At 35.3% G+C, this 21,027-nt stretch overlaps 5 protein-coding genes and 1 long non-coding RNA gene across 17 annotated transcripts; 5 read left to right on the forward strand and 1 right to left on the reverse strand.

Moving 5' to 3' along the window:
• Positions 1 to 817: 817 nt before the first annotated feature.
• On the reverse strand, positions 818 to 4,494 carry LOC104713234 (receptor protein kinase CLAVATA1). The gene is made up of 2 exons (XM_010430318.3): positions 1,488 to 4,494; positions 818 to 1,369 (listed from the first exon to the last, which is right to left on the reverse strand). The coding sequence occupies exons 1-2, from the start codon at positions 4,114 to 4,116 to the stop codon at positions 1,017 to 1,019; spliced, it is 2,982 nt and encodes a 993-aa protein (XP_010428620.1). The 5' UTR covers positions 4,117 to 4,494; the 3' UTR covers positions 818 to 1,016.
• A 2,000-nt stretch (positions 4,495 to 6,494) lies between these two features.
• Positions 6,495 to 8,221, forward strand: LOC109124585 (subtilisin-like protease SBT3.5). 11 transcript variants are annotated; one of them, XM_010430320.3, is made up of 6 exons: positions 6,495 to 6,774; positions 7,140 to 7,237; positions 7,329 to 7,409; positions 7,496 to 7,573; positions 7,739 to 7,820; positions 8,013 to 8,221. In XM_010430320.3, the coding sequence occupies exons 2-6, from the start codon at positions 7,228 to 7,230 to the stop codon at positions 8,044 to 8,046; spliced, it is 285 nt and encodes a 94-aa protein (XP_010428622.1). In that variant the 5' UTR covers positions 6,495 to 6,774; positions 7,140 to 7,227; the 3' UTR covers positions 8,047 to 8,221. The 11 variants fall into 11 exon arrangements, 2 of the variants coding, with proteins under 2 accessions (XP_010428622.1, XP_010428623.1); XR_015566661.1 differs by having other exon boundaries at positions 6,512 to 6,774; positions 7,066 to 7,237; positions 7,491 to 7,573; XR_755587.3 differs by having other exon boundaries at positions 6,531 to 6,774; positions 7,491 to 7,573.
• Positions 8,222 to 13,007: 4,786 nt separating this feature from the next.
• LOC104713237 (defensin-like protein 4) lies at positions 13,008 to 13,539 on the forward strand. Its single transcript, XM_019230159.2, has 2 exons — positions 13,008 to 13,117; positions 13,213 to 13,539. The coding sequence occupies exons 1-2, from the start codon at positions 13,054 to 13,056 to the stop codon at positions 13,389 to 13,391; spliced, it is 243 nt and encodes an 80-aa protein (XP_019085704.2). The 5' UTR covers positions 13,008 to 13,053; the 3' UTR covers positions 13,392 to 13,539.
• Positions 13,540 to 15,273: 1,734 nt separating this feature from the next.
• On the forward strand, positions 15,274 to 16,497 carry LOC147939219 (uncharacterized). The gene is made up of 3 exons (XR_015566668.1): positions 15,274 to 15,523; positions 15,872 to 16,035; positions 16,153 to 16,497. It is a non-coding gene; the product is annotated as an uncharacterized LOC147939219 (long non-coding RNA).
• A 438-nt stretch (positions 16,498 to 16,935) lies between these two features.
• Positions 16,936 to 17,450, forward strand: LOC104713238 (defensin-like protein 1). Its single transcript, XM_087466792.1, has 2 exons — positions 16,936 to 17,028; positions 17,149 to 17,450. Exons 1-2 carry the CDS (start codon positions 16,965 to 16,967, stop codon positions 17,334 to 17,336), a joined length of 252 nt encoding a protein of 83 aa, XP_087322918.1. The 5' UTR covers positions 16,936 to 16,964; the 3' UTR covers positions 17,337 to 17,450.
• Positions 17,451 to 18,782: 1,332 nt separating this feature from the next.
• LOC104713239 (defensin-like protein 1) lies at positions 18,783 to 20,753 on the forward strand. Of its 2 annotated transcripts, none has more exons than XM_087466794.1 (3): positions 18,783 to 19,348; positions 19,435 to 20,322; positions 20,429 to 20,753. In XM_087466794.1, the coding sequence occupies exons 2-3, from the start codon at positions 20,259 to 20,261 to the stop codon at positions 20,611 to 20,613; spliced, it is 249 nt and encodes an 82-aa protein (XP_087322920.1). In that variant the 5' UTR covers positions 18,783 to 19,348; positions 19,435 to 20,258; the 3' UTR covers positions 20,614 to 20,753. The 2 variants fall into 2 exon arrangements, with proteins under 2 accessions (XP_087322920.1, XP_087322919.1); XM_087466793.1 differs by having other exon boundaries at positions 18,783 to 19,308.
• The last annotated feature ends 274 nt before the right edge of the window (positions 20,754 to 21,027 follow it).

The following is a 21,027-nucleotide window of genomic DNA, read 5'->3' on the forward strand; positions in this document are numbered from 1 at the left end:
CTGAATGAAGCATATGAAAACCTTTTGATCTACAGTGAATGTATTATACATATGCTTGCTTCTTATTAGTGTAAGAAAATGATATTGTGTTTGCCTTGATGAATTATAACCCGAGATGCAATGAAGAATGTTTTGTGACCTGACAGTAGAGTGGATCTTTCTTGGATTCTATGTTGTCACTCTGTGTGTGTCTGGAGGTAAGAGTCTACCTCTGCTAGTGAAATGCAATCCATCACTTCCATTTCTTTTATGTATTTGCCATGAATGGAGGGAAGAGATTTGTATACAGTTGGCTTTACAGGATCATCCTCGATCTTTAGCATGTTTGTCTGCTCTTGTGGATAATACATATTATACGGGTTGCGTTCTGTTGTTAATGAACTTAACGCTGTCACCCTTCTTTGTTTTTTTGGTATCTGTGGATTTTTCGATTCCTAGTTTATTTGTGTTTTTAATTTCCAAATATCTCGCTTCATCAGTTTTGCTTGATGAGTAGAAACTACAATGTTATAACCCTGAGGTGAGTCTCTTAGCTCGTATAAATGTGCTTGCATTGGTACAATTAACATCTTAGAGAGGTGAGAAGGGAGTGGGCACCAAGAGCTCAATACAAAAAAAAACTAGTCATTTATCTAGATGCAGAGTAATTCTCTTTATGAACCTGATAAGAGTAACTTACTAGATAAGTTTCATCTTTTGGTTCTGTGCCATGTGCAGGTAAATACTTTGTAGGAATTGTGAAGAGTGCAACATGACACCATGTTGGAAGCTAACAGAAACATGAGTTTAGACAGGACCCTAATTCAAAGGTCGAAGCTCTCACAATCATTTATTTTATACACTTTGAAAGAAGATTTGGTTTAAAACCATTAGAGTAGATAAAGAACACATAAGAGGTAATATACAAATTGAAACACAACAAATATACAAGCCGAAAGTACTTAAAACCATAAACAAGAACACCCAAAAAAATTATCGCCACATTACACATCTTATTTTCATTTATCTTGCTTGGGTCAGAACGCGATCAAGTTAGCCACGGATTTAGGAGGGTTAGTGAGCATGTGCACAACCTCCCTCATCGTAGGCCTCGTCGCGGCTTCATCCTCTACACACATCATTGCAATCTTAAACACATGAACCACACTGGTCAACGTATAACCAGTCAACCTCGAGTCAACGATAGCAACAACAATAGCAGCATCCGACGGCTGAGATATCTCTTCTTCCGTGTTCCTCACCCACCTAACTATATCGACTCCTTCTCCAAATTCACCAACCGGTTTCTTCCCGGCTATTAGCTCCAATAAAACCACTCCAAAACTATACACATCACTCTTCTCGTCCACTTTCAAGGTATATGCATACTCTGTCAAACAAAACAAACGGCGCATTAGGAGGGCATATTTTGTAATAAATACGTTATAATATATAACATCTTGGTTCGTACTAATGTTATCGATATGTCACAATCCGAATAAACTAACCTGGGGCGATGTATCCATAAGAGCCAGCAATTGAAGACATACACTCAGAAGCAGCACCGTCCACCAAGAACTTAGCAAGCCCAAAATCAGCAACATGGGCTTCAAAATCAGAGTCCAAAAGAATGTTATTGGACTTCACATCTCTGTGCAAGATCAACGGTGAACAGTCATGGTGAAGATAACACAAGCCTTTCGCTGCTTCCACGGCTACTCTATGTCTCGTCTCCCATTGGAGGTGACCACCTTTAGATCCATGCAAAAGCTCTCCAAGGCTTCCATTAGGCATGTACTCATAGAGAAGCAAGTTCGTGTCCTTGTTCGCTACGTAACCGAGAAGCCTCACGATGTGACGGTGTCGAATCCTTCCCAAAGTTTGAATCTCCGCCGTGAATCCATGATCGCTCCTCCCTGTGCCACGACCAACGAGTCGTTTGATCGCGACGTCAACGTTGTTTGGCATAGATCCACGGTAAACGATTCCAGCTCCGCCTTTGCCGATTATATTCTCTTCTTTCAAACACTCGAGTACGTCTTCGGATTTGAAATCGAGTTTCTGGAAGGCGGTTAGCTTCCAGGCGAGAGATTTCTGGTTCTTCTTCTTGTTCATCTGACGAATCGCTACGCTGATTAGGATCAACGCCGTGATCGCTGCGATGACTGTGATTACGATCCTTGACGGTGAGAACAACGCCGTGGGGTTGCGATCGGAGGTTTGTCCTGGCCGTGTTGGACATGAGACGTGGTGAGGTAAACAGAGGTAAGTGTTTCCGGCGAAAGAAGTGTCGTTGAACACCATGAATTGACCACCTAGTGGTACTCTTCCTGAGAGATCGTTGAAAGAGAGATCTAGCGTTGTTAGACTCGTCATGTTTCCGATTCCGGTTGGGATTGAACCGGTTAGTTGATTACCGGAGAGATTAAGTGTACCGAGGTTAATCACGTTGTTGATCTCTTTAGGTATCTCTCCGTTGATTCGGTTACGGCTGAGATCGACGGAGATTAAAGTAGTGCAGCGCGAGATTGAATCTGGGATAACGCCGGTGATGTTGTTCGCACTTGTGTTGATCTTCGATAGATGCTTCAACTCGAAGATCTCTCTCGGGATGCTGCCGCGGAATCGGTTCCGATCTAAGAAGAGAGTCTGCAAATTAGGGAAATTACCGATCGCCGGAGGAATCTCGCCGGAGAACCAGTTGTTAGAGAGGTAAATCTGGTCGGCAACAGCGCCGGACATCTTCGTCGGAAGTTCGCCGGAGAAGATATTATCGGTGAGTTCGATAATCGTTACTAGCGGTAGATTGAAAAGCCCCGCCGGTACAGTTCCGTTGAGTAGATTCTTGACGATTCTGATTTTGTTTAACGATTTGCATTTACCAAGCTCTTCTGGGATTGGACCGAAGAAGAAGTTGTTAGAGAGTATTAACATCTCCAGTTTCTCGCCTCTGCATAAATCCATGGGGATGAGTCCGGTGAGGTGGTTGTAAGAGACGTCGAGCTTTTTCAGATTCCCGTTCCGTCCAAGATTTGCCGGTAACTGTAAGGTGAAGTTGTTCTCCCAGACTTCGAAGACTTGTAGTTTTGGTAACTCTCCGATGAACTCTGGTATTGGACCGTAGAGGTTGTTTCTGAAGAGGTTGATGAGAGTGATGTTTCCGAGGTCGATGAAGCTTTGAGGTATTTCTCCGGTTAACTGGTTGATTGATAAATCGAGAGATTTGAGGCTGATTAAACCGGAGAGTTCTGGTGGAATGTGTCCGGTTAAGTTGTTGATGTGAAGGAACAGAGTGTGTAAATGTTTCAGATTGCTTAAACTCGTTGGGATCTCTCCGGTGAGTGTACAACTCGCCATGTCGAGGATCTGAAGGTTTGTTAAACCACCGAACTCCGGGGGAACACCACCGGTGTAGCTGTTGAAGTATCCGACATACATTTCTCTCAAGTTCTTGAGGCGAGATAGAAACGCCGGAGATTTACCGGAGAGTCCTGCTCCGTTGAGTCCGAGATACTCTAGGCTTTGGATATCTCCGTAACTCTCGGGAATCTCGCCGGTGAAGAAGTTTCCACCGAGAGAGAGATGTTTGAGGTTCTTGAGCTTTGCAATCTCCAGTGGTAACGTACCGGTGAAATTGTTGTTGTAAGCGTCAAGAACTTCAAGATCAACCATGGCTATAACAATCTCTCCAGGGAAGCTTCCGCTGAGGTTAACATTGTTGGAGATATTCAAAACCTTGAGTGAAGTTAGACTCTTCATCTCCAATGGTAATTCACCGGTGAAATTGTTGGCAGCTAACGTTAGATTCACCAGACGGTTTAACATCCCAATCTCCGGTGAGATTTTTCCGAACAAAGGAGTAAAGGAGACGTTGAGAGAGATGACACGTGCTTCGCCGTCACATGAAACGCCTGTGAAAGAGCAGTGAGCTGCCGGAGAAGGTGAGTGAATCCAGTCGTGGAGACCGTCGCCGTTAGGACCAATCATAGAGGATTTGAGAGTGAGAAGAACATCCATGTCAGTAGTGTAAGCTAATAAGCATGGTGAGAAGAATAGAAAGAAGAAAGAGATAACGTAAAGCTGAGTAGTATACAGATGCAGAAACAGAAGATGAGTCTTCAAAAGTCTCATCGCCATGTTTTTTTTTTTTTTTTTAAGATGTCCTCTCAGAGAGAGAGAGAGAGAGAATAATAAGTTAGCGTGAGTGTTATGCGATAGGACACAGAGAGATGAACAATGGCATATTATGAAGAAGAAGATGAAATAGAGAATCGAAGTGGTACTGTTCTAAATACCCCCAAGACTTTCTTCAAAGAGAGAATAAATCCTCTTATGTGACTTTATACATAGAAATTATTATTATATAAAAATAATGCGCCAAATTATAAACCCTTTTTAGTGTATTTTGTTCTTCTAGGAATGATCTTGTATAAGTTTTTTTTGTTATGGTTACTGTCTACCAATCAGATTATTTGAATAGAAATTATACGATTTTACGAACATATAAGTGAAGGCAAGTACAATTCAAGCTACTAGAGAACATTTGCAGGCAAGATTACGAACTACAACTTGTGGTCAAACATACATGTCAGTTTTCTCACTTTTCTTTAATAACCGAGTGATCCAGTTATATTGCTGAGAATTTGTAGTACAAATTTGGTGACTATTTTAACCCAAAAAAATCCACTGGAAAATGTGTAAAATTAGGATTATTTACACTTCAAAAGGCACTTTTTACTTTTTTTTTTTTTTTTGGGTAGCCGCCACTAGTACTACTACTACTAACACTTTAGACATGGAAGAAAGGGAACGTCGTCGTTTCTTCTTCACTGTAAAAGTCTTTCTGATTCTGACACAACTCTTTTTTTTTTTGGCTTCTAATCAGAATTTTAAAAAGATAAAAAATTAACGACGATTATTTTAAACATTTAACGGGAGAAGAAACGGTAGAGATATACACTGACGGCGTTGATCCGACCGTTAATAAATGCGACAGACAAGAAGAGGACTCTTAACGTTAAGTTCTCTAGAGAGAGAGAGAGAGAGAGAGAGAGCCTGTGGTTGTTGTTGGTTTCTTCTTTCTTCTGAGTCGCCGTCTTGTCAACGGCATCCGACGGCGTTTTTTTGTGTGTGGCTGATCGTTTCGTCACGTGATGGGAAATAAGAGGGAATAAGAAGAAGACAAAAAAGAGGAGTAAATGGGCTTTAATTAGAAGTAGGGCCTATATTTCTAATTGGCCCGTATAGAAAGCTTGTCTGTGTCCTTTTCCTAAAGAGACAAAAATTTATGAAGAGTCAACGCTCTTCATTTGGATCTGTCTTCCCCGTTCATACAACTTAACGCACACTCAACTCACCGGTTCAGTATACAATAGACCCCTTCTGTGATCAACGGTCGGTCCCCACGCTACTATGTTCATATTGTTTTTTACTCTTCTATCCAAACTCATGCTCCTGTTTCGTATTATTTCAGTGGTTCGATTAAAAAAAGTATAATATATTCGTTTTGTTGGTGCATGTCACCACCACAAGATTGATCCTACCATATTCAAATATCTAACGATTAAATAATAAAATTGTGAATTATTGGTCTGCGTTTATAGGAGCAAAGCCGTATTGTTCTTGTCGAATATATATCTTCATCCCGCTAACCAATTTTTTTTTTAATATATTGATTAAAAATATCAGGTGCTTTAAGCAACAACAAAAGGGACTTTGATATTTTTTAAGAAGTGGGTTGACATATGTCTAGACACATACACTTGAGGGGAACCAATATGTTCTATATTATTTGCAGTATATATATTGGTATAAAGGTCCTTCCTAAATGGCAGCGAATTTCACATTTTATACTAATCTTTTTTGCATTCTCTTTTAGAGATATTATCTTATGATAAACACTAGATTTAAGAAAGTAAACGCTGAAATATATTATACTTAAAAGTTTAAAACAACAAATATGTATGTGCTTTTTCACGTGTCTATGTTAGACGAATATATTAACCGGTTTAAGTAGAGATTGAAAAATCAGATCAACCGGTACACACAACCTTGAAACCAGTGAGATGTCAATTTGTGATGAAGAAGAGAAGCATCTCTTCAATGATTCGCTGAAAATGCCCAAAACTCAAATGAACTTTGGGAATAAAGCTTTAGGTTCTCTTCAAGTAGAAAAGGAGCTCTTTTTAGTTTTTAGTAAGTGGGAAATTTTATTTTCGTAGAAAGGAATCTCGAAACTTTTTTATGGATTATTATTTTCTGATAATACATATATAGGAGAATAAATTCTTTTACGACATAGCTAAGATGGGGGACATTTATCACCCAAATATCATTCCATTCTAATCATAAAAAATGACTCACGGTTATTGACCTAATTGGAATTGTTAAAAATAAAGGAACACGATTAGGTCGTAGAACTGTAGCACTACAAGAAACGCGTCGGTTAACGTCGGTATATTAAAGTCAATTAGTAAACCGACGTTAAACTTTCAATTAGAAAGGATTTTTGCGTCGCTTTAGAAACCGACTTAAACCGATAGTTGTTTTGCGTCATTTATCTAAAAAGTAAAAACCAATTTATAAGTTTTCGATTACACGCCGACAAAAAAAAAAAAAAGTTTTCGATTACACTTCTGATCTCTTCCATTTACGAGTTCTTAGCTTCTCGTCGCTGTGGAGTTCCGATATCTTTTCTGATCCAAGCTCAGAGGCGTAGAAGCATATCTTAATCGATGATCTGTGTAACGGATTGAGACAAACAAGCATCCTAACTCATCGAATCCACCAAATCAGGTATTGATTCTAACTTGGAACATGATCGGAGATATTCGCCGTTAGGTTATCGGAAATTTAGATGGAGAATCGTGATAGTTTGATACGGGAAGTTGAAATCTCAGTGTTTGAAAGCATCGATCCTTTTAGTTTATAGATTTTTCAGAATTGATCAATAGGAGAAATTATGATTGGTTTCATTGAGTTTCAAAGTAGAAGAACTAGTATAGAGGAACTGGCGGAGATGAAAATTCATGGATTTACCTGAGTTTAAGAAAAGATTAATTGGTTGCTCGATTTGCTCTTGATTAGACAATGTCAATTCAGAAGAGAAAAAGATGGAAACATCTATACAATAGATTGAATGCTCTTGCTTGCTCATATAGCTTCCTAAAAGATTGAAGAAACACAACAACTTTTTTCATGCCTCATGGAATGAGGAATTTTAGATCATCAGTTTGATGATGGATTTGAATGTTGCAAGGTAAATATATCTTATTTTATCAAACAACAAAACTAAATACTAATAATAGGCCATGACCAGATTTTACTTGTGTTGTGATAATCTCATATAGTGTTTTTGGGTGAGAAGCAACATGATATCCTGAGTTTGTCACAGAATCTCATCAACAGATGTTGTCATCCCTTATTGGAAGGTACAAAGCTAGCTATTTGATTAGTACTTGACGCTGTTTTATGTCTCAAGCTTTTACCAAAGGTTTTATCTTGTGTCATAGTAAAGCACATGAATCAATGATGTACAGTTACCAACATAGCTTCCAGGCTTTGCTTACCGAGTCACAATTCAAGAAAACTGCTGGTATGTACTTACAAGCTCACTTTATATATAATCTAACACTAAGGGATTGACATAGAACATACTATGTAAAGTAGTGCAGGTACTTTGAAATTATCTCTTGTTAAGGTCTATTTATTTATCTGATCTCATACATCGAATCTGATAATCCTCTGTTTCTTTGTGTAGAGTGGGCACTTTTGGTATGGAGAGAAAAGACAAATTGTTCAACCCTCTTTGTCCAAGATTTCTCTAGCTCCCAGAATCTAAGGTACATTCTTATTGCCTTATAAATGGCATGAAATCAAGCTCCCTCCTTTAACTGTTTTTTTTATTTATTTCATTGTGTGTGATTCTCTCGGCACAGTTAGATATATGTATGCTTAATGTGTGCTCTGGTTTAAAGCAATTATTGTAGGATGCACAAAGACTAACTACGAAAATCTATGATTATTGTGTTTAGGGGCTTTTACACACACTTCTCTGCTCATTGCTGAAAGGATGTATATTCTACAGGAGGACCTTTTGAAAGTTTTGAAGATACTTACGAGCAAAAGAAAAGGCTTTGAAGATTATAGATAAAAATTGTGGATAATATTTTTACAAAAGAAACATTTAGATGTTTTTGTGTAAAATTTATACGTTTGATTAATAGAAATTTAATATGGTCTACTATGGTTTCTACTTTCAAAGTTTTCGTTGACTACTAATTTTTTTTATATTTAGTAAATAATAGTCAGAAAATTTAACAATAAAGAACTGAAATCACCACAATACGTTTATATAACCGACGTAAGCATTAACGTCAATGAATAACCGACGTTAATATTTATAAAACCGACGGTAAATTTCTGACGTTAAACATAGCGTCACTTGCTAAACTGATGCAAAAAAATTTAACGTCGAAGCTTGTTAAGTGGTTTGAAAACCGACGTTATATTATTCAAGTCAGTCATTAACCGACGCTATACATTAAAAAAACCGACGTTAAAAGCCTTTTTTTTTGTAGTGTAGAAGCTTAGTTTCACATGTTTGATTTTCACAAGAATTTTGGATTTTCACTTGCGATGGTACATTTTGCATCTTATGCTTCTTCAAAATTATTTATTTTATAATAGCATCGTCTCATACAATTTGATTGAAGCATATATCTTGAAACTGTTTAGAAAGATAGTGACCTATTTCATATATATATATATATATTTTATATATATATATATATATTTTATATCATAAAGTTTATTATACAGATGCACCAATTGCACACACAAAAAATGGGTCATACTCCATATACTACTGTCTCCTCCTTCTAGAAAACATGTATACACAAAGTCTACTAAACCAATAATAAATTAGCATAAGTATAATAATTTTACTTGTGTTCTGCTTGTTTCACATATAATAAATACTATTCACTAATTATATTCACATTATCACATATAAGTATATAACGCACTAATTATTTTTATTACTTGGGATAATAAACCTTTGATTTTTTTTTTAAGTAATAATTAAAAGAAGAAATATAGAGAGAAATGATAAAATAAGATATATATAGGTCATATAGTCTTGTCAATCAAGTTATGATAAAAACGACAAGGCTACAAAAGTAGTAGCAGAAGAAGTAGAAGAAGAAGATGATGATAGTGAAGACAAAGTTGTGTCATAAGTGGTCTTACACTATCTTCTGTCTTGGAAACTGGTGATTGCCTAATGGCCTGCTGGGCTTTTGCTTCAATCACTACCGAATCCTCTGTCTATATTGGCAGCTTTAATCCCAGATCTATTCAACTCATGCAATGATTTTGGACGAAGAAACTTCTCAAATCCCAAATGACCCCTTAAATCACTTTTCACTTTTTGTTTCCATCGTACGTCTTGGATTTTAACATTTTAGATCTTATGAAAAGGAATAAGCAAGTAACATAACATAACTTAAATCAGAAATTAGTTTTTTCTTTTTTCCTATCCAGTCCCCTCTGTTTGTAATAACAACACCTATTTGTTCATCAACTATTCAACTCGTCAAGTATTATTGTTTTCAAACTTTTTATAAAAAATGTACTAATCTTTAAAAGTGTCCAGGTACAAGGAAATAGAAAAGTACAGTTGTAATTCTTATCAGAAAAAACTACGGGGGTGTATTGAACTTTATATATTAGGAGATTTTGGAGTATTTTTAAAATCACCTGTTATTCAACTAATGATTTTTAAAAATCTTCCAAAATCTTTTTTATTGAACTTGACATTTATTAAAATCATTCTAAATCATTCACAATCTCTTGTTATTCAATTAAAAATTTATAAATTTCACTTCAAATCTACTGTTATTCAAAATTTCATAATACTTTAGAATTTTTTTTATGAAAACGATTCTAGGAGATTTCATAGCTTATTTTAGTTGAAAAAATGAGTTATAAAATCACACCTCTAGAGGTGAAACTTTGAAAGATTTATCAAGAAAAAAACAAATTGTGTTCGGGCAGAAAAAAAATATTGTGTCACAAACAAACTGCAGAAATATAACTTTGATTCTGCAACATACCTCAATCAATAGTAATATGATCGATTCTCGGATTCTGGGACTTCCTGGGAAATCAAAATCATCTAGATTGGGAAGAGAGAGAAAGGTTCTGTGATGGTTCGATGTGTCTGAAATACAACTTTCATGGTCTCCTTTAAAATCAACGAAGTGTGAAGCACCAATCTTATAGGACGAACTCGAGCGAGTACCCGTCAACTTCCTACTAGCCATGTACAATTTTAATTGATGGATGAAATTGTATGTATAGGATGAACTCTTACCTCTCAGCATTATAATATCAAATTCCCAAAATCAGTTTGTCATCGGTAAAAGTTTTAAAATTTGCTATAAGCTGGTCATAAAAGTGCATCAATGCTCTTAAAACAACTAACTTTTGCTACAGATTCCACATCAAAGCCGTAGTTAGTTGCATTGTTTGAGATAAGAGATGATCACCAAGTAACAACAATAAGGACTCCGACAAAGCACAATCAAGTTGAATCTTCATTGGCGTCTCTCTCTCTCTCATTAATCTAATCCTCTTTTAAACATAACAACATCGGTCGAACATGAAATTGTTATCGAACACGAGATTGTTATCGAACACGCGGACATGTTTTGGTGGGCTATGTTTGTCCATGTGATGATCAGGATCACATGGTGGTGTTTCTTTGATACATCTTCGCTAATACTGTTATGATCGGAGTACGTAGAGACATGGTGATGATTGTGGTTCTTATTTATGTCGTCGTCAAACCTGTCAAAGTGGTGGTTTCAGACGCCGGAGGAAGGTGGTTAGGTCGTTGATTGAACACCGGTGAGTTCCAGGGCAAATCGATGAGAAGTTGAGAAAGCATCCATCATCGTCATGTGAGTTTTATGCTAGGATCGGGGCCATGGGTTGGTTGAGATTTTGTTAGGCAAATTTTCCTTTTTTATGTTGTTTTGAAGTATTCTAAAATCACCCAAAGTTTAATAAAATTTCACCAAATCACAAATAGAAAATTCTAACAAATAACCAAAATCCCCTAAAACAACACTCAAATCTCTTAAAATTCTAAAATATTAAAATCCCACCAAATCACCTAAAATATTAAGTTCAATACACCCTCCTACAATTTCAGACACTTGATGATTTACAAATAAAAAATGTGTAATTAACTGATATAACTAATCTTTATAGATTTTGGCTTTATTTGTTGGGTCGATGTACGGCTTGGATATATACATAGTCCACCAGACTCTACGTTACGAGTAGTTAATTGGCCCTTGGGCCTTCAATTACGTTGGTGATTAACATTCACTTACCCATTAGAAACATTGGATCAGTGGACCCATTAACCCAAAGACCCAACCCGGTTATTTTCTTGCCATTCAAGCAAATAAGATGTTCAAATATAATGGACAGTGGCCAACGGGACAGATGGAATGCAACATGCATCATGGTTGATTCCTCCACATGTTCTTTTCAAACGCTGTTTCGAAACATTAAACCATCTAATCATCTTGAGATTCTTGACCAAGTCATATTTAACCAGCAGCTTAGCTAGGTTAACATTAGCTAGAGAGGGCATATCCAGTAAGATCTTGACCATCATCAACTTTGAATTGTCACCATCTTATCATCTATAATTAGCTACTTGCGTGTTAATATTGTATACCCGAAGACGGTATATGTTTACTTTGTGGGGTTATAACACATTTATTATACGTTGACAAGTAAATTACTAACCACCATTTCATTACAAACAGAGTTGGATCTCAGGTTTGTTTCGTCACACACTATGCACTGAAAACAACGTAGTAGTAGTGATCATGGCTAAATTTGTTTCCATCACCACCCTTCTTTTCGTTGCTCTTGGTTGTCTTTGCTACTCTTGGTTATAATGATCTAATCATCAGATGCCTGATAAAATGGCAAATTAAGATTTATATGACAGTAATTTAATAATAACAATAATCAACCTTTGAATTATATATGCAAAAACATCAACTATATGGTGGAAGCGCAGCCGCACAAGTTGTGCGAGAGGCCAAGTGCCAATTAGGACATGGTCAGGAAATATCAACGCTGCAGGCCTTCCCCAATCATCTAGTGTCTCTCTTCCTTCCTATGTTACTAAATTTATAAATGTGACAAAATAGTAGCCAAACGTTATAGTTCAAGGCAGTTTTGTCCGACTGAAATAATGTTTAGCGAAAATTCGCTACAAACTTGCAGCAAAGGATTGGTAACTTTATATTTATATAATAAAAATAAAAATTGGTAAGCTGCAATAAGATAATATAATTTAATTGTGCGTTATTTCTCTTATAAAACTTTAGACTGAATAAAAAGTGATCAAATATCAAATTTTTTAAAATTATTTTAATGTTATGATGACCAAATAACAATGTAATCGATCAAAATTTGGATTAAGACCCAAAAAAGGACATGTTAAAGAATCTTAGCAACAACTTGCACAGACGATAGACCGGGGACATCTCTTATTGTAGTATCGAGGGTACTGTTGTTGGTCTTGTGAATCAAGCATGAGAGAGTTAAGTAAGTCGAAAATGGAAACGCCAAGAATGTGATGAGCTTTAAACATGGCATGCATCGGTTCTTTTCCAACTCTCGTTCGAAATATAGAGTTTAATCTTCATGACCAAGACCAACCAAGTCAAATATATTAACCAGCCACCCAAGTGAACAGTATAGCACTGACTCGAACCCGAAGGATCTGCTTAGGTTACATTAGATAGAGAGGCACAATCATATATATGTGGTTGAGAAAACAGCTATCAACTCTAAACTAGTCAAACATCTTATCTTCTATTGTTTACTAGAAGACAATATGTGATTCATTTGTGGGGTGTTACACATTTTAAAAAGACGAAAAGTAAAAGACTGAACTCACTATAAATAGAAGTTCATACTATGCTTATTTTCTCACGATACACATACATTGAAACCAAAGTAGTAATCATTAATAATCACATGGCTAAGTTCTCTCCCATCGTCTCCCTTCTCTTCGTTGCTCTTGTCCTCTTTGCTTCTCTTGGTGAGTAATGATCTAATCATATACATGGTAAAATAAGTTATCAATTTGTTTTTCCGTTTAAATATTTGTTTGATAATGATTATGTATATATATAGAAGGACCAACAAAGGTTGAAGCTCAAAAGTTGTGCAAAAAGAATAGTGGGACATGGTCAGGAGTTTGTGGAAACAATAATGCATGCAAGAATCAGTGCATTAATCTTGAAGGAGCACGTCATGGTTCTTGCAACTATGTCTTCCCATATCACAGATGTATCTGTTACTTCCCATGTTAATCAACCAAAAACTCCATGGTTCGTAAGTGTGTGTGTATTTTACATAAATAAGTCTCTGCCACTCTATGAGTGACTTAATGACATGTGTCCTGGTATTGTTACTATGTAAACTTCTATCGTTTCTTATAATAATATAAATCTTTACGTATTAGAACTGTTCTTCTTGTTCTTGTCCATTTATATTTGCTTCGAACACATCCTTATTGGGACAACAGAAAGCATCCAGCCTAGAAGTATACATAACATCATAACATATAAAAAGAAAGTGGCTTACTTGGCTTATCAACTCTAGAAACAAAAAAGGAAAAGTGATGGTGCATTCAGGAGCGAATTGTTGTCTTACTATTCAGAATGGACATAAATATATATATATATATATATATATATATATATATATATATATATGTCATCCTCCAACTTTTGTATCATGATCTCCGACAAGACTATGAATTGGCCGGTGAAAAGACGGATGCTATGAAGAAAAAAACTCATCATTTATAAAATTGGTTCTGTAGTAAATTGGTTGATGAAACCCATGATCCGATATTGCAATTTGAGACCTAGAAAAATCTTTTCCTTAGAGTGGTCTGTAGTACACCGATTGAGTTACAGCAGAATTCATCAAAGTATACTGAAGTCCTAATTTCCTCTTCTATTTATATACTCATACAATAAAGGTTGCAAATCTTTCACAAATCACCACGACTTTGTAACTATGACTTAATGAAGATTTTATTCTTCTTGAGTCTGCCCAATTGGACAATTAATGTAGCACTAGCTAAGCCAAACCAGTCGCTTAGGTTACATACTTATATTAGATAGATCAAGCAGCGTTCCAAAGCATAAATAGGTGGAGAAGAACCAATCATCTACGAACCATGATATATTATTATATGCATGGAAGTATGTGTCTAAAGTTTCCTTTTCATTAGTTTATTCTGATACCTTGAATAATAACCATTTATAGAAGCACCAAATATGGTGGAAACACAAAATTTGTGTATATGAGGAACAATTGTGGGACGTGGTCATGAGTTTGTGGAAGCTATAATACATGCTACAGACAGTACATTAATTTTGAAGGATCTTGCACTTGTTTCCATGTTACTACTAGTATATAGCTTCTCATATCACATGTTCTACTTACTTCCATGCATGTTAATCAATGTTACATAAAATAACGATTTTTTTTTTCTCTTTCAAGAAAAGAAGAAGAAGATATTTTAATCAAAATAAGTATATGTGTCATTTCTACGTATGACCGATCATGTTGCTTAATTTACGATATTGTTTGGTTCATGTTTTCTTTTTCTTAAGTACAACTGGAAAATTCGAAAAGGACAAAGATTTGTTCTTTCTAAACTTTATTTGATTTTATATATGCATAATTGTTTAAAAGAATCTTTGACATCGAATATACTTTTAAAATAAAATCATCTCATAGCGTACAAATATTAATTTCTAATATTTTTTCATGACATGCAAGTGTCATAATGGTAACAAACAGAGGAGGAATCGGACAGACTAATTAATATTAGGACTCATAATTTATGAGGAAAGTAATGGAATTAGCATCGATATAATTATTTATTATTAAATTTATAGAAACTTAGCGATTGGTATTTGTATGTCGGATGTAAATACAAATTTCAATATTAGACTTTTTAATTGTATTACATATTTGATTCAAGCTATATTGAACTAAAATTATTAAAATAAGATTTTATATTCGGAGAGATTATCTACATAATTACATTTATAGTTACAAATTCAATTAAATACTTTGTAATAACTTATACGTAAAGTTTATAATTGTTATAACTTATACGTAAACTTCGGCTTAAATTATTATAAAAATATGGCGAGTTCACAATTCCCTGTCCTGGCATCCTTGCATCTATTCAAATACTGGCAGTCGCTCCATACTAAAGCAGCTCACCAAAGCATCATCATTGGGCTTTGAGCCTTCAGGCGCTTGACGGCTATCCACATCCACTTTAGTTGGAGAGAAGAAGATCATAGACTGGTTTTACTTGTGACTCAAGCGAATCAGAGATTTCTAAATCTCAAATAGAAAATTCAAGAATATAATGGACAACGGGATGGCCTGCATCCAGATGCATGCAATCATGGTTCGTATCCTTTACATGTCCAGATATTTCTTTCAAGCTCATATTCGAGGCATTGAACCATTCAATCATCATGAGATTTTTTCTTGACCGAGCCAAATTAGGTTGCAGCCTAAGTGCCTAACAAGTGGTTGAATAAAGCCAGCTATCGTTTTACAAAAAAAATTAAAACCAGCTATCGACTGTTCAGCAACTCGTCTTTCTATTATTAACTTGCGTGTTTAATAAATTGTCTCCTAGAAGACGGTGTTTAATTTGTAGGGCTAGTACATTTATTATTCTTTGACAAGTTGTAAAATACTAACCCACCACCACCATTATTATAAACATTGTTTTTTTTTTTAATTATAGAAAACGTCATAAACCCGAGTTTGATCATACACTTGTTTCCTCATGTTAACTCAATTACTCAAGTCCAAGTAATAATAATAGTCATGGTAAGTTTGCTGTCAGTTCCATCATCACCTTCTCTTCACTGCCCTTATCCTCGTTGCTATTATTTTTCGCTATTCTTGGTGAGTATTGATCTTATCATATACTATTATGCATAGTAAATTGACAGCTTTTTTTTTTTTTTTTTAAAGAAGAAAATTCAAATAACGATCATAATCAACCTTGAGTTGTATATGCAGAAATATCAGCAATATGATATCACAGAAGTTGTGCCAGAGGCCAATTGGGACATGATAGAAGAATTGTATTAAAGTGCATTGGACTTGAGGGAGCACGATATGGATTTTGCATCGCTGCCTTGATGCGGTTAACAAGTGTCTTTGCTCATTCCCACGTGAATATACCAAAGATCTAACATAAAATAAGCCTGATGTTGGATTTGTAATAACTAATAAATATATGAGTTTTGATTGTTAAAAACTTATGAATATCTCTCTACATGAAGTCTTTAACTATAATTGCCTTTTAATTATAGTTTTGAGGCTAATTGACAAAAGTAATCAAACCTTTCATAAATTGTACTACACCTATATGTGTCCAATGTCTCGACAAGGTTTTAAATATCTCGGTTCTTAACTTTACACATGGCCTGCATCGGAGTTATTTAACGTTTTTTCAACTATTGCATCAGATTTTTTCGAAGAAAGTGAATTTTTTTTTTGACCAAGTCAAATATATTAACCAGAATGTAGCATATATTGACTCCAAGCATCTCCTTAGGTTACATTAGATAGAGAGGCAAAACCCGATACGTGATATGTGATTGCGAAATAAGCCATGGACTAGTCAACATCTTGTATTATTAGCTACTTGCGTGTTAATGTTTCCTACCGGAAGATGGTGTGTACGTGGTTAATTTGTAAGGTTACCACACTATTGCACGATGACCAGAAAACGACCGACACACCACCATTTCGTTCTATTTAAAGTTTGAACTTATGCTTCTTTCCTTACTTCACACTCATACATCGGAAACAAAAAAATCATAGTCATGGCTAAGTTTGCTTCCATCTTCTCTCTTCTCTTTGCTATTCTTGTTTTCTTTGCTGCACTCGGTGAGTAATTATCTTATCATATGCATGGCAAAATGAGGTTATAAGTTTTTATTTTTCTATAAGATTTATTCGATAATAGTTAGTGATAATTATTAACCTTGAGGTATATAATACCTGTAGAAGCACAAACAATGGTGGAAGCTGCACAGAAGCTGTGTGAGAGGCCAAGTATTGGGACTGCACGAGGAATTTGTAGTGTCAGTAATTTTCCGTGCAAGGATCATTGCATCCGAGTTGAGAAAGCACCACATGGATCTTGCCAATTTACATTCCCAGTTCATAAGTGTAACTGTTACTTTCCATGTTAATAGACTACAATATTTTAATGCTTAATATTATGCGTTTAATTCACATAAAATAAGTCTGTATCACTCCATGAGTGCGCTTTATGACATATATATACCAGTTATGATTATGTTGAATTCTTATAATAGTGTAAATTTTATACTCTTGCCCATATTATACTAATCATGCCACACGAACATCATTTGCAATAAGGACTGATAACTTCTCTATAATATATAAGTCAAAGCATTCATCAAGAAAGAGGAACACAAACATCATCTCCAAACTAAAAAAAAAGTTAGAAACAAAAAGTGGTGGTGCTTTGAAACTTTTATTCGAAGCTTTGAACCGTTTAATCATTTTGAGATTCTTGACCCAGTCAAACTACCCAGTTTCTTAGGGTGCATTTAATAGAGAGAGAGAGTCTAATATATGGTTGAAAAAACAGCCATCGACTTACTATCAACATGCATGTTAAAATTTTCTACTGGAAGATGGTGTGTATGTGGTTAATTTGTGAGGTTAACACACTATTGTCCGCTGACAAGAAACGACAGACACACCACCATTTCGTTATGTTTAAAGTTTGAACTTAATTATGCTTCTTTCCTTACACTTCACTCTCATACATCATATAGTCATGGCTAAGTTTGCTTCCATTTTCTCTCTTCTCTTTGCTATTCTTCTTTTATATACAAATGGAATCAAACTTAGCCATGACTATATGAGTATAAATCGTCAATTGACCCCTATGGATTAAAAAAAAAAAATTACTTGTATTTTTATCAGAAAAATCATGAATCATTTAATGAATTTATACACGAATAGTAACGATTTTTTTGTATAAGGTATTCAGGACGCTTTGAGAAGGGTTCAGACTTCCATATTTATATCTTTTTCACCAGAGTTTTTTTCATAAATGTAAGTAGTAATAATATAAGAAAAATGAAAACAAAGGAAATGGGTGCCATGACGATGAAACAAAAACATAAAATTAAGTTTCATGTAAAATTGAAATACGGGAGATTTAAATTAATCTCAAATCAAAACCAGTTATGGACAGTGGAGCGAGCTTTACAAATTAATGGTTAGCATGAGTGTCGCCAGATGCATCGGTTTATCTTTAACGAACTTCTTTCCAAACATTGAACCGTTTAAACTACTTCTTGACCGAGTCAAATTAACTAGCCGCCCATGTGAAGGATGTGACACTTGACTCCAAGCCAAAGCAGCCACTTAAGTTACAAAGATAGCGATGCAACCCATCCATAGGGAAAGATATGTGGTGGAGAAACCAGCCGTCAACAATGAATAGACCAGAATGTTATCTTTGATATTTTTATACTAGAAGAAGCTAGCTTAGTGTTTAATTTGTGGGGTTACAGTCCGTGATTATACGATGCACAAATAGAAGACTAGCTCACCATCATTTCATTATAAATAGAGGTTAATCTAAACCTTATTTCATCACACAAGACATACATACATACATTGAAAACAAAATCTATATAATAATAACATGGCCTGCATCGGAGTTATTTAACGTTTTTTCAACTATTGCATCAGATTTTTTCGAAGAAAATGAATTTAGTTTTTTTTTTGACCAAGTCAAATATATTAACCAGAATGTAGCATTAACTCCAAGCATCTCCTTAGGTTACATTAGATAGAGAGGCAAAACCCGATACGTGATTCCGAAATAAGCCATGGACTAGTCAACATCTTTTATGTATTATTAGCTACTTGCGTGTTAATGTTTCCTACTGGAAGATGGTGTGTACAGTGTACGTGGTTAATTTGTAAGGTTACCACACTATTGCACGATGACCAGAAAACGACCGACACACCACCATTTCGTTCTATTTAAAGTTTGAACTTATGCTTCTTTAATTTCTTCACACTCATACATCGGAAACAAAGAAATCATAGTTATGGCTAAGTTTGCTTCCATCTTCTCTCTTCTCTTTGCTATTCTTGTTTTCTTTGCTGCACTCGGTGAGTACTTATCTTATCATCATATGCATGGCAAAATGAGGTTATAAGTTTTACTTTATGTATTAAGATATTTATTCGATAATAGTTAGTAATAGTTATTAACCTTGAGGTATATAATACCTGTAGAAGCACCAACAATGGTGGAAGCACAGAAGCTGTGTGAGAGGCCAAGTATTGGGACTGCGCGAGGAATTTGTAGTGTCAGTAATTTTCCGTGCAGGGATCATTGCATCCGAGTTGAGAAAGTACCACAAGGATATTGCAAATTTGGATTCCCAATTAACAAGTGTCTCTGTATCTTTCCATGTTAATAGACTACAATATTTTGATGCTTAATATTATGCGTTTAATTCACATAAATATGTCCGTCTCACTCTATGAGTGAGCTTATGACATGTGCCAGAGATGATTATGTTGGTTTCTTATAATAGTATAAATTTTATACTCTTGCCCATATTATACTATTCATGCCACACGAACATCATTCGCAATAAGGACTCATAACTTCTCTATAATATATAAGTTAGAGCATTCACACAAAACAAAAATGTCAGAAACAAAAACTGGTGGTGCTTTGAAACTTTGATTCGAAGCTTTGAACCGCTTAATCATTTTGAGATTCTTGACCAAGTCAAATTAACCAGTTTCTTAGGGTACATTTGATACAGAGATAGTCTAATATATGGTTGAAAAAACAGCCATCGACTTATTTATCAACATGCGTGTCAACATCTTATATGTATTATTAGCTACTTGCGTACGTGTTAATGTTTTCTACTGGAAGATGGTGTGTACGTGGTTAATTTGTGAGGTTAACACACAATTGTACGCTGACAAGAAAACGACAGACACACCACCATTTCGTTATATTTAAAGTTTGAACTTATGCTTCTTTGTTCTTTCCATACACTTCACACTCATACATCGGAAACAAAGTAATCATAGTCATCATGGCTAAGTTTGCTTCCATTTTCTCTCTTCTCTTTGCTATTCTTCTTTTCTTTGCTGCACTTGGTGAGTAAATATTATCTTATAATATGCATGCCAAAATGAGGTTATAAATTTTTCTTTTATAAAATTACGATTTAATCGACATTAACCTTGAGGTATATACATGTAGAAGCACCAACAATGGTGGAGGCACAGAAGCTGTGTGGGAGGCCAAGTACTGGGACTATGCGAGGAATTTGTAATTTTAGTAATTTTGCGTGCAGGGATCATTGCATCCGAGTTGAGGGAGCAAAACATGGATCTTGCAACGTTGCCTTCCCAGTTAACAAGTGTTCCTGTTTCTTCCCATGTTAATCGACTAGAAATTTGTGACGGTTAATTGTGTAATTCACTTATTCACATAAAATAAGTCTTGTCTCATTCCATGAGTGAGCTTATGACATGTACCAGATATGATTATGTTGGTTTCTTATAATATTATAAACTTGTACGCATACCGTTGCCCATATTAAATTGTTCATGTCACACGAACATCATTTGTAGACTTGCAGTAAGGACTGAGAACTTCTCTAATAAGGGCACATAATAAAGAATTTGAACGTAATCAAGAGGAACACAATATCATCTCCAGTTTAATGAAAAGATGGTTTACTTTGGCGATTATTCAACTAAATAAAAAAATAAAAGTAAGAAACAAAAAAATGGTGGTGCTTTCAAACTCTGAGTTGAAGCTTTGAACCATTTAATCATCTTGAGATTCTTGACCTA

The sequence above is a fragment of the Camelina sativa genome, chromosome 9 (genome assembly GCF_030686135.1).
Source record: "Camelina sativa cultivar CO46 ecotype springtype chromosome 9, ASM3068613v1".
Classification (NCBI taxonomy): Eukaryota; Viridiplantae; Streptophyta; class Magnoliopsida; order Brassicales; family Brassicaceae; genus Camelina; species Camelina sativa.